We start from the raw sequence: 15,727 nt of genomic DNA, 5'->3' as shown, positions 1-15,727 counted from the left end.
GGTGGGAGGCCGCCGCCCCCGCACCCCGCGGAGCCCCGCGCCTGGCGCCCGCAGCAGGGGACGAGGAGAGCCGCCCCGGCCGGGCTCCCGGCCGGACTCGCCACTCCTGCTCGCGGGGCGTCCCCGCGCCGCCTTCCGGGACTGCGGGCGGCGGCACGCCCCGCTCCGGGACTCAGGAGCCCAGCGGCCGGCCCCCCCCTCCGCGGTGCGCTCCAGCCCCGGGCTCCGGGGGCCAGAGGTCATCACCGACCCGCCGCTCCTCTCCTCACGCGCGGGCACCGGCCAGACGCCACCGGGACCGGCGCGCAGAACCCCACGATCTGACCGGCGAGCGGGGCGGGGCGCCACCGCCCTCTGACCCGGGACTGCGCGCGGCATGCCGGGACCGCCGCTCCCCGATGGGCGCGCGGCATGCCGGGACTCGCAGTCTTTCCACAACGGGCCCCAGCACGTGACGGGGCCGCAGACGGCGGTCCGCGTTGCATGCCGGGACCCATGGTTTAACGACCCTGGGCCCTGGCGCACCATGGGAGCTGTGGGACAGGAGAGCGCGCGGCATGCCGGGACGTCGCAGTGCATGCCGGGTTTCTGGGCCGCGGCACGCTCTGCACGCCGGGACCCGCAGCCCCACGCCGCCGGCGCTCCCGGGGCACATGGGGTGCGGCCACGCCGCTCCCGCCGGGCCGGCCCCACACGCTCGCTTCCACGACGCCCCGGGCACCCGCGGCCGACACAGCGCCGGCCTGGCCCCGCGTGGGCGTGTGTTGACGCGCGGGCCCCGCGGCGGACGCACGCGGCGTCACGCGACGTCAGACGCCGTCCCGGAAGTTGGCGCGGGCCGGGCGGCGGGTGGAAGCCGGTGCTGGAGCGCGAAGTGCAGCACCGTCGCCTTCGCCGCCTGGGCCGGGGTCGCAGTCCCGCCCCCAACCCGCGATGGGCGCCGGGCCCTGAGCGTCCCGCCCGCCCGCCTTCCCCCAGCGACCCGGGCCGGCCGCGATGGAGGCGCCGCCCGCGGGCCGCGTTCCCGCCGAGGGCGCCCTGCCGCCGGCCGTGGCCGAGGTGCGCTGCCCGGGACCCGGGCCGCTGCGGCTGCTCGAGTGGAGGGTGGCGGCGGGCGCGGCCGTGCGCATCGGCTCCGTTCTGGCAGTGTGTGAGGCCGCCGCCTCCGCGCAGCCCGCCGGTCCCGCCCCCGCCCGGTCCGGGGGCTGCGTGCGCGCGGAGCGCAGGCTGAGGTCGGAGCGCGCCGGCGTGGTGCGGGAGCTGTGCGCGCAGCCGGGCCAGGTTGTGGCCCCCGGGTGAGTGGGGCCCGGGGTTGGGGTCTGGAGGGGCCTTGGACCGGGCACGGGGCAGGCAGGGTCCTCGGGGCTGCAGCCAAAGGGCCGGCCCTCGGCCACCACTGGGGACGGAATCGCATCGCGGCGTTGACCGGCAGCTGTCGGCCGCCCGAGGGGCAGCCCTCGAAGAGGGGCTGGGCCTCCTTCGCCGGTGCCTCCTTCCCCAGGCTTCCGGCCGGGCTGGCTGGGCGCGTTCCCCCTGGTTGTGGCGGCGTGAGCGGCTGGGGCGGGGCGCACCGCTCCGGCTGCTCGTAAAGCTCGGGAAACGCGCTGTGAAGGCGGGTGCGGTGGTGCGTCGCAGCTCGGCGCGGAGAGCTCAGGGTCGCGCGGGGGTCGCCCGTTCTCCTGGGACCGGCTGGCGGCGCAGACCTCCGTTTCCACCTCCCAAGGGGCTGTCCTCCTTAGGCGGGCGCGGCGGTCCGTCCGCGCCTTGTGGCTCCGTCTGCTGGTCCTGGGCCCGGACATCTCGTTGAGGTGTGGGCACCGGGCGTATCGTGGCCGTGACTCATGTGGCTGTTTACGCTGTCAGGAGCAGAAGCCCCGGCGGGCACTCTGCTTCCTGCTGTGGTGACTGGTGCCGGCTTCCCTCTGCGGAGGCCACTGCTCAGCCCGGCCGGATGCTTGTGCCCTTTTCTCTGGTCTCTGGCCCGCTCTCTGGCGGCAACTGCTGAGCATCTGCTCCCGCCACTCCCCACCAAACACCCCTTCCCCAGCGGGTCGGAGAGGGCTGGCCTCCATCCGGACCCCACGAGCCTTTTCCTGTGTCCACTTCTCCCTGTTCACTGTGTGGACACAGCGCCCTGGTCCTTGGTCTTGGGGTAAGGGCCCACGCCTGCCCAGTGAATGCAGGCAGGTGGGATGGGAGCTGCCTCGGGGCTGCACCCTCCACTGGGGCGGTCTGGCTGGCCTCCTTTGGAAGGGAGAGGCTCCTGGGCTGTACAGCCGGCTCGCTGTGGCATGCTGCCGTCATTACTTTGAGGTCAGAGCCGACCTGACCGTCACTGGTCCTGTAAACCCGTGAGCGCATAGTTGTGGAGATGAAACCCAGTGCTGGTGTGTCACGGCGTAGAAGATTCCTAAGGGGAAGTGTTCTTCTTGGTGTCCTTTTCTTCTTCCGGTTGTCCAGAAAAGGCCAGTACAGATCAGGGCGTGGTTGCAGCCAGCTGGTGAGGAGCTCCACGTGCGACGCTCCGGTCACATCAGCCAGACTAGCCGAGCAGAGTAACCCCACGCAGCAGTCTCACCAGTCGCGCAGGCAGCTGACCAGGTGCTGCGCTCTCAGTGCTGACAAGTTCTTTCCTTTGGACTTTTTGGTGTTTGAGATTCCGGGTCGCTCGCTGCTGTGGTTGATGGCGAGGCTCTCCAGAGTCTGATGCTAGCACCCCCTGGGGCAGGGCTGAGTGTGTGCCGCTGAAGCCCGGCACAGCCAGGCCCGGCTGGCCCAGGTCCTGGAGCTGTCCTTGCCGTCTTCGTCACCGCTGGCCTCCGCGGGATTTCTCCCCCCGCATCAGCGGTTGTTCTCAGACGGTGAACAGGTAGTTGCAGGAGCTGCTTCTGGGTGTAAACTGATGGCGGAGGACCGTTCTGAGCTGCACTAGGCTCCTGTGTTTTGTAGCTGCTCTCAGGTAGAGGTAGGAACTGTGTCCCTGCTTCTCCGATAGGAAGGGAAGGACGGAGGGAGAGCGCTGGGGTCCCAAGGGGTTTTGACGTGCCCCACACCTCACCTTGCTGAGGCTTCTGGTCGGCGTCCAGAGAGTCCCCGTGCGGGGAGACGGATAGAATGAGGGTACTTACCTGTCTACATAATTTCTACGTGACTGAAAGTATTTTGACTTGAAAATAATCTGACAAGGCACGATGTGTCAGAAACGTAATGCTGTCTTCCTTCCCACCTGTCTGCCTTTACGTCCACTGTCGCGCACTGGGAGGCAGCAGAGTTCTTCTTTTGGACTTCATCGCCTCCCAGTGCACGACGACAGGTGTAAAAGCATTATAAGAATCTGGGGACCCGTCTGGTGGTGGGTAAGGACCCAAGTGGTGGGCGGGTCGTTGTCTCTAGTTGATGTCTGCCAGTTCCTTCCGTGCTGTAGTCTGTCTACCAAAGACCGTCTGTGTCAGCCGGGGTCCGGGGTGAGTGCTGCTGACTGACCAAGCACTGCTGGCTCGTGCTTGCTTCGTAAGTGTTAGAAGGAACGAGGTCAGAGGAACTCATAAAGAAAACAGAGTACAGCCTGAGCTGCTAAGGTTCGGTTGCGTGGGGTTTAAAATTCCGAGCGCAGCTGAGTGGTGCACTACGGTACTCCTCTGCTGAGGTCTTGCTGTGGAAGCGAGGAAACTGCTTTTCCATTCTGATACCGGACCACGTTGATGAACTAGAACATTCGCTTACTCAGATGATCTCATCCTTCTCTGTTGATATCTGCACTATTTAAAAGACGACTCCACGGACACCTGGGGGGCTCAGTCTGTTAAGCATCTGTCTTGGGCTCAGGTCATGATCCCAGGATCGTGGGATCGAGTCCCGCATCAGGCTCCCTGCTCAGTGAGGAGCCTGCTTCTCCCTCTGCTGCTCCCCTGCTTGCGTTTTCTTTTTCTCTCTGACAAATAAGTAAATAAAATCTTTAAAAAAATATGTTAGGGGCGCCTGGGTGGCTCAGTGGGTTAAAGCCTCTGCCTTCGGCTCGGGTCATGATCTCAGGGTCCTGGGATCGAGCCCCGCATCGGGCTCTCTGCTCAGCAGGGAGTCTGCTTCCCTTCCTCTCTCTCTGCCTGCCTCTCTGCCTATCTCTGTCTGTCAAATAAATAAAATCTTAAAAAAAAATATGTTAAATAAAAGATGACTCCATTAAAAAGATATTTATGTCTAAAGTTGGGGAAATTGTCATTTCATTTCATTGAACCCACTTCAGTTGGGTTTTTGTTCTGTTTTTTTTCCAGTTTTCACTTAGCCAGAAAACCATTGGCCTTTTTATCTACTTAATTTTATATGCATGCGTGACTTATTTTTATTGTAGTTTTTTTTAAATTTTTAAGCATCTTGTCTAATCCTTTAAATAAAGACCTTTGGACCAAATGGGTTTTGAAGCTTGGTGTGCCTAGAAACTGATGGGCAGGTTTGAATAGATTGGAACATGCGTTACTGTATTTATTTCCGTTTTCATATTAATTTCAAAGTATATTATATGAAATTAAAAACTTACAGAGGAATAGGCAAGTCTTTAATTTCATATATTTTTTTGAATTACATAAATACTGATAGTAAACCCAAAAGTCACTACAAAGGAAGTAATTTATCAGTTATCTCAGAAAAAGTGTTTTGTTTTTTTTTTTATTTAGGGGAGTGAGAACCTAAACAAGGTAGAACAAGTCAATTTCAAAGTATTTGTGTAATATCTGGAAAGATAAATGTAATTTCTAAAGACTGTAACTAGATTTTAAATATTTCTTATTTAGCACTTTATGTTGATAAAATTCCTTAGAACTTCAAGAACTTGAGCTGAATGTTGACCTGTTTAGTCATCCTATTTTGAAGGAACTTTAGAAGACGTTCATGGCTTTATGGCTGTGCTCTGGGTTGTGGGTGGCGCTACTTCCCTCCCGTCCAGTTGGCCTCTCGTGCCAGCTGTGAGTCGGTGGATGATGGAGGTCAGGAGTTCAGTCTGCCTTACCTGTAGCTGATACTCTACATGCCCTGTGGTGCTTTTCATCTGGGGGATGCGTGGCTATTGCTTATTAAAGCTGGAAGCCTTTTTGTTTTGTTTTGTTTTTAATTTGGCAGAGACTATGAGAGGGAGAGCACGCCATTGGGGGGGAGCAGCAGACTCCCCGTTGAGCCTGGAATCATGACCCGAGCTGAAGTCAGAGGCTTCGCTGACTGAGCCCCCCAGGCGCCCCGAGCCGGAAGCATTGACAGTTGCCGGTGGTTTTGAACTTGGAAGCACTGCAGGTGCGTCCTGGAGACGATGTTGAAATTCAGAGGCAAGGGAGGCCGCTGTCCTCCCCACGGCTGGGAGTCCTTCCCAGCCCGTGTAACCCAGCCGTGCACGGGGTCTGCGTGCGGTGGCACCACGTGCTTTGGAAACGTGTTAGGGAAATGGAGTTTTGTCCACTAAGTCCTAGGAGGCCACACTGGCAGTGCACACAGATTGGAGAGAATTCCGTAAAGACTGGCTTTGTGGAGTCCCAGTAGCTAAGTGTGTAGATTTTATGTGGCACTGGGACTGGGTCGTCTGTTTTTATTTTAGTGTTTTCAGATGCTTTGGGTGTTGTCCCTTACAAGCCACCTGCCGCCAGCAGGCCGGAGGTGGCCGGGGTGCTCTGAAGTGGCCCTGTCCTGGCTCTCACTTCTGCGGGGTCCCAGCTTAAGTGACGGACCGTGGGGGGCTGCTTCAGCCGCCACCGCCGCTCTGCGCCCTGTTGTGCTCTGTGCCCTGTCGCTGGCCCCTCGCCCACCCCTGCAGCATTCACAAAGCAAGTCTGCCTTTTTGCTTCTTTGAGGACATAATCCAGACCTAGGGAAGCGCTGCAAGAGGAGTACCAGGAGTCCTCAGGGACGCGTCACACAGGTTTTCCAGAGGTCAACGTGCTGCCCTCTCTGCTTTACCCTTCTTCCCCCTCACATGGGGTATTTTCTTTCCTGAGGGTTAGGAGTGAGTTACAGATGTGATGCACTTTATCCCTAATGTTTGATTTCCTAAAAAAAATTCTCTTCCCTACCCGTGGTACAACGATCAGAATAAGAAATAACGTCCATGCGGGGCTGTTTTCTGCTCACTAGAGCTCCCTGATGGGCCGCATTGTCCTTGGAAGCAAAAGAAAGCCCAGATCACATGTTAGGCTCAGCTGTCAGAGCTCCTGGGTCTCTAACCTTGGTGGTTCCTCAGTCCGTTCCTTTTCATCTCCTGAGCAGCTGGTGGTTTTGCAGACTGGCTGTCAGTTCCCATGTGTGCCTTTGGGCAGGACTTGCTGGAGCGCCTGTGTGTGTCCTGAGCGGCCCGTCAGGCAGCAGGTGGCCTCCGTGTGGCCCATTGTGGTTTGTTACGGTGGTGGCTCTAGTGAAAATGGACTAATTTTCGTGTTGTAATTGCTAAGTATTTTGTGAGGGATACTTTCTTCCTCAGTAAATATCTTAAATTCTGTCATCAAATGGTCAGCCATTGTTTTTGGCATCTTGATGACTCTTGTCTGAATCTCCCGTTTTGGGGAGTTTTATTTATTTATTAATTTATTTACTTTACTCAGGATTGTCCAGTCGTGACATTCTTAAGTCTTTTGTTTCTTCTCCGTTTCTGGATTGGCTATCTACTGTAGGAACAACTAGTTTACAGTGTGGACTCTTGGGTTCTTACTGTCCACCACTGTTACTTGTCCTGACGCTCCCCTTGTTGCAGGTTTGGCAGTGGGAGCCCCTCCAGCTGACCACTGTGATGAGGCCCTGTCGGTCTGAGAGCATGGCCACATTTTTTGACACAAGTGGTATTGAGGCCCCTGTCCCCAACTCTGGCATCACCCATTGCTCCGAGAAGTCCTGCTTCCTTTTAATGGAGAGTGACATTTCGGAAGCAGGATCTGGGTGCACAAAATGCGTTTTCCGCGTGCACTCATACGCTAAGGTCTGCGTGTAGCGCTTGGAGGAGGTCTTTGAGCTCTCCTAACCTGCAGGGAGAAGGGACGGGTCAGACCCAACCTTTACAGTGATGGCTTCTACGAGCACGAGTTCAGGGTGTGTGTCCTCCCCTCTGCCTTCTGCAACAGCGAGTGCGCCCTGGTGGCCCGTCAGAGCAGACAGGAAAGCCGGTGAGTACAAAAGATTCCAGGGAGTTTGGTGTTTGTATTTGGGGGAAAATAACTTCTTCACAAATTGCATTTCATGATTTTCCTATAGATTTTTTTTCAAGGGCAAATGAGGAAAGTTGACATATATTGACATTCTGGGGCTGGTCTCCTTGGCTGAAGTGTTTTCTCAAGAGGTCACAGTATGCCACTCCCCTTAGGGTATGGTGCGGGGGGGCTGTTTGTTGGTTTGAGGGCAGAAACACTAGGATCACTCCCTGCCTCTCGTCCATTTCTTGCATCAGTATCTGCAAGGATGAAATCGTCTCCTACTGTAAAAGGACATTACTGTTACTTTTTTTACAAATACTCTTTTCCTCTGTCTTGATCATTCCTTCAGTTGATTTTGAGAATTCTTTTGGCCCGTGCAGAGATGCAGAAGCAGTATTCCACAGGCTAATGTCGGATGCTCTGAGCCTGCAAGACCGATCTGAATGATCTTTTAATTCAGACAAAGAAGGAAGTCTCTTTACCCTCCTTTTCGTTGGGACTGGAGGTTTTTGAGATGCTGTCCTTGGGTCATGTGTGCATCTCCTTGCGGCAGGGTGGGACAAACAGCTCACTCGGAGTCTTTTGGGGTAGTCCCCAGCTGCTGTGTGCTGCCCGTCCTGACCCCCAGCCTCTCCTGCTCTCTTCCCAGGGCTGCAGAAGTTCCTAAAACTGCACAGGCTGGGGTGGTTTAGCAGCCGCTCACAGTATCTTCACTTTCTCTTTAGCCAACCTTTGTCAGAAACATCTCTGCGGACCTAGGTCTCCTCCCCTGTGAGTGGAGACGGTGTTGTGTTTTCCAACACTTTCCCCCCAGCCTGGCCAGTGGGGCCTTAGCGTCCTGCACGGTTAGGTTTAGGACGTGGTGGGTTTCTGGTGGGATGCTGCTTGGTTTGGGGCCCACTTTGCTACATTGTATCACATGGTATCTGCTGACAGGTGGGCTGAGAAAACCTCATGACATTTTGTTCTGCATTTGGTGACCTGCGTACCACCACCTCTCCCACCCCCTTCCTGCATGGACTCACTCTCCGGGGCTGAGCCCACCGCCTCATTAGCTGACATGTGACGCGCACTGCCAGGGTGGATTCAAGTGGAGACCACGTGTTTAAATTTAGCCGATCCTCTGTTAATACACAACAGTGTGGACTCCTGAACTCTTAATGCCCTGGGGTGACTCACGTCAGGGAGAGTAGACATCACGGTTTGAAACGAGGGCAGTCGAGGAGGGATTATGTTGATCTGTGAGTGATCGTGTATCTCTTACGCGTGTCCGGTGACAACGAGACCCGTGTGTATCACCACGGAGGGAATCCTTGCAGAAGCTTTGTGCGGCACTCGTCTCCTGCGGTCGTCACTGTCAACACTAAATCCTCCCTTCAGGCCTTGGGGTGATTGGATTTGCCCCAGGTACCTTTTGCAGCAGCGGCCTCCCTGTGCCTGCCCCCAGCTGCCGTTGACTGCCCTCCTCTGGGGGACGGAGGCTGCCGGCGCACAGAGCTCTGGGTCGTCTGTCAGGACAGCCGTAGAAGCTGACACCCGCCTGTCAGTTATGTGCACTGGGGCTTGCACGGGGCACCCCTTCAGGGCACCCCGGTCCCACCCTGGAGGTGCCAGGAGCCGCCGCCGCATTGTGACGGCCAGAGGTGCCTCCAGATCTGCTCTGGAGTACGACAGGCAAGACACTCTGACCCCAGCACTGAAGGTTATGTGACCTTGAATGTGACCTATAGGTGAAATGCTTTCTGGAGAAAGGTGCGCGTCCAGGCCACGTAGCCAAGGCCATGCGGCGCGGTGAGCCTGCGCGCCCCACCCCGGTGCCTTCCATCCCCGCCTGCCGCCTCCCTGCTCTGGCGAGGATCCTGTGTCTGCTGGCCTTGGCGTTGCAGCCTGTTGGGGGGGTGCTGCGTGTCACCAGAGCAGTGGGAGCTGAGAGGGCTTCTGGGAGGAGGTGCGGCTCTGAGCTTGGGTTCAGACAAAAGGATGAGGTCGAGGTGGATGGTGAGTAACAGGCTGGTCCGAGCAGAGGGACCCTATTATGTTGGGGGGACCCCAGCAGCATTGGGAGCATGTCCCAGGCCAACCATTGGGTCCCAGTGGCCATGGAGTGGCACGGTGAGGTCCCAGGGGCCTGCATGGTGACAAGGCGGGCTCTCATGACACCGTCAGCCTGGACGGCGCTGGGCGAGCAGGACTGAGCTGTGTCCCCGGGGTCCAGGCGTTGCTCCCGTCCCCGTGTTCCTCTGGACCTCGCTGTGGGGCTCCACCACACGGCCCTTCGGAAGGGTCACTGGTGCCTCTTGCTCACTGATCTGGCACGTTGGGCCCTCAGTGATGGTCGGCCAGCGTAGGGTGTGCACTGTAATGGCAGAGTTCGATTAGTTTAGACAAACGTGTGCCTTGGCAACCACCCCTAGTCACAGTGCAGACATCTTGGTCTGGGTGGGATTTTCACCCTGTCTGGTCTCTCCCGGGGGTGCTTACCTCTGACACCCCTTTCTCAAGACGTTTGCTCCTTGGCATATGCTCCTCAGCCTTTGTGGGCAGATGCTCTGGTTTGGTGCTTTAAAATTGACATTCTTTTTTCTGCCTGTGCCTTAATTGTTGGGGGTCCCCAAGGACCTGCTGTCTGTATGCTGTGAGATGATGACACCTTGGGCCGGGGTACACAGCTCATCAGACCCATGCTCCAGCTCTGGCCCCGGCCGCGCCAGCCGTGCGTTCAGCTGGCCAGCGGCTGGTGGGGCCTGCGCTCACCTTGCTCTGTGCTCCATGCGGACTTACCCGTCCCTTCTGCACTTGGTCCCTGGCAGGTGCGTTCGGGGACGTCCGGGAGGGTCTACACACTCCTGTGTCTCACGGTTCCCACTTCTGCTGGCACCTCTGTCCTGCGGGTACATTGCAAGCCCCTCTGCCCCGCCCACCCCGGGCTCCCTTCCCAGCACCACCTGTGGGCTCCAGAGCTGTTGGTCCCCAAGCTGCCACTTTCAGCAGGCTCTTAGCTGGGGGGTGTGGAGCCTGGTGCCCCTCACCGGTGCGGCTTGGCCTTGTCTCCCCCCCCGCCCCATTTGCATCCTGTCATCTTGGGGGGGGGCATCCTAGAAGTGTCCTGCTGAAGGACAGTTAATGCTCTAGCATTAGTGGGGCCCCCCTTGAATCTTGGTGACCTGGGTAAGAAAGATTTCCGAAGGACACAGAGCATCTGATAAGTTGAACTTGATCAAAATACAAAACCAAACCTTCAGGAAGCACCGTTAGGGAAAACGAGAAAGCTGACTGCAGGGCGGAAACCTACCGCACAGAGTGTTTCCACTGTTTATCGCTTGACCTCGAGGCACCCAGTGTGTCTTCAGGTTAACATTCTAGGAAAGATTGGCGGAATCCTTCTAGCCCAGATTCTGATATTCCTGAAGAGAGTTCTCCGCAGGTCGTGTTTTAGAGCAGAAATGAGTGAAGTGAGTAAACGCAGACCGTCTTGTATGTTTTGCATCCGTGTGCTGTGGGCACAGAGGAGAGGCAGCGTCTGTGGGCCTGGCCGCTGGGCCGTGCTGTGCCAGAGGCCGGAACCTTCCGTCTCCAGTGCTTGCGTGGCCTGTGCAGCCTTACACGCTCTCATACAGTAGTGGGTCCACAGGACCTGTTGTTAAAGTGCAGGTGACATCGGCATTTGTAAACCCTAAAGACTGGTGAATGACCCAGTTTACTCCGTTTCTTATAAAACCTACCCCCAGGCGTGCCTGGGTGGCTCAGTGGGTTAAGCCTCTGCCTTCAGCTCAGGTCATGATCTCAGGGTCCTGGGATCGAGTCCCGCATCTGGCTCTCTGCTCAGAGGGGAATTTGCTCCCCCCGCCCCCCTCTCTGCCTACTTGTGATCTCTGTCTGTCAGATAAACAAATAAAATCTTGAAAACAAACCAGCCTATCCCCAGCATCCAGGGGGCAAACAGCAGATATTTGCCAGGTTCCAGAAGGCCTGACAAACCCTTCAGAAACCCAATAGCCGACAGATGGTAGACACCTTTGACTTTCGGGAAAGTGCAGTCAGTCCCCTTGCCGGCTCTGTTCCTGTCCTCTCAGACGGTCACCTTCCTGGGCCTGTTGCTCCCCTCCTGTGTGCAGGCGACCAGGACGGGCAGGGCCGCCGGCAGGACGGAGTCTCAGTTGCAGGTTGTTTGTGAAGTGGGCTGCTCTCCGGGAGGGCGTTCTCGCGTCCGAGGGAGGCTGATTCGGCGGTGCCCGCCGTAAGGGCCGTGATACGAGAGGCTGGACCCCAGCAGCCGCTCGGAGGGGGTAGTGTGGGGTCAGAAAGGAGCGAAGAGGCTGTCATGCGGCTTCTGAGCGGGGGCTGGGCCTGCTCGGGCAAAGTGCCGCAGAGCCAGCCCGGCGGAGAAAGTCAGCTGGACCGTGGTCCCAGCCAGGCTCGACTGCTGGCTCTGACACCAGCGGCACAGAAGCTGGTGGCACAAGGTGGGAGAAGTGCAGGCTGCCCAGTGGAGGTGGACGGCAATCGGCGGGCACGGGGGCCACGTCGGGGTTTCTCCTGGAACGAAGATCCCCAGCGTCGAGCCGGCAGGAGCCTGGAGCAAGAAGACATCTTTGAGCGGCGCCATGCAGACGGGAAGGTTTCAGGGGAGTGGTGCGGTCTGCTGCAGGGACGGCTTGCTGGAACACCGGGGAGACAGGCAGAGTCTGGCGGTGGCGTGAGTGTTGGGTGAGCACCTCCCCGAAGGACGCCAACACCTGCCACCTGACTGGCGCCGTGGTTTGGGGGCAAGCGTGCTGCTGGGCTGTGGACACACGGGGTGGCAAGCCCTGGGCCCAGTCATCCGGGCGCTTAGTGCGTGGTCGTCGAAGAGGGGGTTGCCAGCCGTGGCACCTCTGGGACCCATGGAAGTCCTTTGTGCTCCAGAAGCTCTGGGGCAGTGTTGGGGAGGCAGGAGAAGCGCGTGGCACTTGCTGGTGGGCTCAGACCTCACAGTGTCTGTCTGGTTTGTGGCCTTGGCGGGGAAGCACCCAGAAAGGCCCCCCTTCGTAGACGCTGGCCTGCCAGGTGCCTGGGTGCCTCAGGTCTGGCAAGGAGGCTCCGCGGGATCAGCAGGTTCCCGTGGCACCGAGTTACTGGCCCCCAGAGCCCCGGCTCGGCGCTGGTGCTCTGACCACACAGCCTGGCGGTTTGTGCTGCTCGCGTGTGAAGGAAATGGCCATTTTTGTATTGGTAAAAGCCAGCAATACAGTAGTCGTTCCAGAAAAATCCCAGTGGCTCGTAACTTCTCTGTAGACTGGGAACGACACATGGGAGACGACGTCCGTTCTTGTCAGTCGCGTAGGGCGGTGCTGCTTGTTGTAGGAACCTTCGCGCCTGCGCGTCGTGACCAGAAGCACGAGATGCCGCTCCTGCGTGCGTCCGAAGTCGTCCCTTCTCCTGAGTCCCCTCTCCTGACAGTGCCCCCGGTTCTTCCAGCCTGGCCTCTGCGGCTGTGTTGTGCGAAGCCCCCTGCGTGGCACAGCCAGGGAGGCGGAGCCCCAGCGTGGGGGGTGCGGCCTGCCAGGAGCTAGGTGGAGGTCACTGGGAGAGCTGGTGCCGGGCCTCGGGCTCTGCGGGCGCGCGGGCTCCCCTTCCTCACCGCGGACCGTTCTCATCTCTGTCTCCAGGTCGGTTCTGGTGCGGCTGGAAGGATGTAGCCACCCGGTTGTCATGAAAGGCTTGTGTGCCGAGTGTGGCCAAGACCTGACCCAGTAAGTATGGGCAGCCCGTGGTGGGGGCGGGGCCTCTGGGCGTGAGACACGGTGACCCACAGCTTCGAGGGGGCGGCCCCCTCTGGCGGCAGATGGCAGGCACCTCCTTATCGGCGAGTCAGGTCCGTCTCCCCGGGAGGCGTCCTTTCCGGTTTTAGTTCCCTAAGTTCCAGAAGCCCGGGCGTGGCGGGTGTGCTTTCCCGTGCAGCCACGCCCGCTGCGCATCCGCGGTCGGCCTGCACCCCACAGCCCCCCGCCCCCGGGCCCCCCGCCTCGCTGCCGGGCTCCCTCGCCCGCGTTCGCTGTGCAGAGCGGCGCGGCCCGTCCGTGTTGTCACGTTCCCATGCGGCCATCGCTGCTCATTGCCGGGGACCTTGGTGAGCGGAGCGCTCGGGGAGAACTCTCCCACCTGCTCTCAGCCCGCAGGCCGCACCTGGGCAGCGGGCAGCAGGAGGAGACCCTGCCCCCCAGCCAGCCCTGGCCCCTGAGTGGGGGTGAGCCTCTTCGTCCCGGTGCCCCGCGTGCGTTCTGCCGCGAGTGGATGGGTTCCGGGGGTCCGACTCGGTGTGTCTTCTCGTGCCTGCAGGCTGCAGAGCAAGAACGGGGGGCAGCAGGTGCCTCTGTCCACAGCCACGGTGTCGATGGTGCACAGCGTCCCCGAGCTCATGGTGAGCTCCGAGGTAAGGCCTGCCTCTGGCAGAGGCGAAGCCCGAGAACGTTTCCTGAGCACAGCGGGGCACCTCGGGGGGGGGGGGCTTCTCGCCCCGTGCAGAGAGCGGCGCGCGGAGGCACCAGGCCTGTCGTCGGGATGGCTTCCCGGACAGCCGCTGGGGAGATGGGCGGCTGGGGGGCGCCTGCCGTCTGCCTGCCGTACGGAAGGCCGCGCGCATTTCTTTCCCAAAGCGATCTGCTTCCTGGGAGGGGCCAGCCCCGCCGCCCCAAGTCGGAGCTCCCTGGGGTGCTGTGGCTCCCACGGTCCCATGGCCAGAGCCGGAGGCTGAGAGGGGCTGAGGGGAAGGTGTGCTCCCTGCCGTGTGCAGAGCAGCAGGGGCGGGCACAGACAGGTGCAGGCGGCCGCCTGTGATGGGAGAAGTGTCGGGTCCGAGCGGCACCGGCCACTGACAAGGCTGGGGGAGTGGACAGGGGTGGGGGTGGGGATGACACGTGCCACGCGGTCGTCACGGGCCAGCATCCGGAGCCCGCAGGTGGGTGTGCTCGCGACCGACTTTGCTTCGCATGTGTTTCGAGGGCCTCACAGGCAGTGCGGGTGGAGGCGTCCTGACCGCGTGCTCTCATGGGCCAGAGCTGCGGTGCGGGGGTGGGGGACGCCAGGACGGAGCCTCCCACAAGTGCTGGGGAAGCCGGCCCTTCCTGTGAGACCCTTTCAGAGCCGGTGACGCGTTTCTCAGTGTTGGAGTTGTCGGGTCTGTGCTTTGGAATGGTACGTACCAGCTTTATTTTTTTGTGGGAAAGACAGGATTTTGACTTCCGTGAATTACTGAGCTTTAAACAAATGTACATACGGAAAAGCATATGAGCGAGTAAGAGAGCTGGAGCCGGAGACAGACCTGAGAAGTTGGGGGCATGAAAGGAGAAGAAAGGGTTCCCCGCTGTTGCCGCCAGGGCGGAACTCTGGCTGGCCCGTGTCTGTGGCCCCTCTCAGCGGCAGACGCCGCCTTTCCCTGGCTGACGGGAGCGGGACCAGGAGCTCGTCTGTGGCAACAGGGACCGAACTGAGGAGGCAGAAGCGATGTGCACCCTGAAACTTGCTGGCCCGGCCAAGAGTCCCACACTGGCCCCACAGGCCACGGTGGGCCACGCCATCTCCAGGTCTCTCCCGGGGCGAAGCGGTGTCCGCAGCGCGGCAGGAGGCCGAGATGGCGCCGCCGCAGCTCCCCACCCGCCTGGTGCCCCACAGTTGGCCACTGTCTTGCCTTGCTGCCGGCCTCCTCCCTCCAGCCCGCAGCGCGTCGCCCTCAGCCGGTCCTCACCGACCGGCTGCTCGTGGTCTGCCGCTTTCTCGTTAGTTAACACTAAGGTACGGGATTATGGTCAGAAATTCTCGTGTCGCGGAGGTGGCTCAGGAGTGGGGGGCAGGCCGTGTGGCCCCTGGGGCCGTGTTAGCGCGCAGTGGGGCTGCCGGCGCGATGGGGCAGGGAGTGGCGAAGCCACTGCCCTGCTTCCTTTTGCTTTTCCTGACAGAATCGGATTTGGTTCTGGACCCAGACGTACACACTTTATGATTTTCCTTTTCATTCCGACTTCAGCAAGCTGCGAAGCTGGCAAAGGAGGACCAGGAGCGGCTGCACCGGAACAGGAAGCTGGTGCTCATGGTGGACCTGGACCAGACGCTGATCCACACGACAGAACAGCACTGCCAGCAGATGTCCAACAAAGTGAGTGCCTCCTGGGGCTGGAGCCAGGACCTGTGCCGCTGGGCTCGTGTCCCGGAGCTGGTCCCTGCCGGGCAGCACCGGTGCACGCTCCTGCCTCCCAGGTCACTTGGCCCTGCTGTCACCAGATCCACACGTGGCGGGGTTCGTGGGGAGGGTCGAGGGTTTGGAACCTGGAAGCCCCGAGGCCCCGGGGCAGGTGGACAGCAAAGGAGGGACAGTCTTGGTGGGGACAGTGAGGTGGTGTTGGGCCTCCAGGGATAGCTGAAATATCGGGGATAGCGGCCCAGGTGGGTCCTGGGTCTGTACTCAAGAGACCGAAGGTAAAGCCTGCGATGCCACACGGAAGCGGATTTCTCAGACGTAAAGGGTCAGGGAATGTCCACATTAAACTCTTCCCACGTTCCACCTCTTCTCCTTGGTATGGACGCTAAGAAGTTGACAT

The 15,727-nt window shown here is 59.6% G+C and overlaps 1 protein-coding gene across 7 annotated transcripts in view; it reads left to right on the top strand.

The window, feature by feature from the left end:
* Nucleotides 1-824: 824 nt before the first annotated feature.
* LOC111154232 (CTD phosphatase subunit 1) overlaps nt 825-15,727 on the top strand; it is a 58,624-nt gene continuing 43,721 nt past the window's right edge. For 6 of the 7 annotated variants that reach the window (XR_002641072.1, XR_002641074.1, XR_002641073.1 and 3 more), the window contains exons 1-4: nt 11,030-11,864; nt 12,806-12,889; nt 13,476-13,569; nt 15,157-15,285. Coding sequence is in view for 4 of the 7 variants with exons in the window: in XM_022513708.1 (XP_022369416.1) it covers nt 11,479-11,864; nt 12,806-12,889; nt 13,476-13,569; nt 15,157-15,285 (693 nt within the window). In the remaining 3 variants the exon portion in view is untranslated. Of the gene's footprint in view, nt 1,296-11,029; nt 11,865-12,805; nt 12,890-13,475; nt 13,570-15,156; nt 15,286-15,727 lie in introns of those variants that run through there. The other variant, XM_022513709.1, reaches the window with a different exon arrangement.

The sequence above is a fragment of the Enhydra lutris genome, unplaced genomic scaffold, assembly GCF_002288905.1.
Source record: "Enhydra lutris kenyoni isolate GAN:26980312 unplaced genomic scaffold, ASM228890v2 scaffoldscaffold36, whole genome shotgun sequence".
Lineage (NCBI taxonomy): Eukaryota > Metazoa > Chordata > Mammalia > Carnivora > Mustelidae > Enhydra > Enhydra lutris.
Note: the sequence above shows the minus strand (reverse complement) of the source record. Positions and strands in the feature narration are given on the sequence as shown.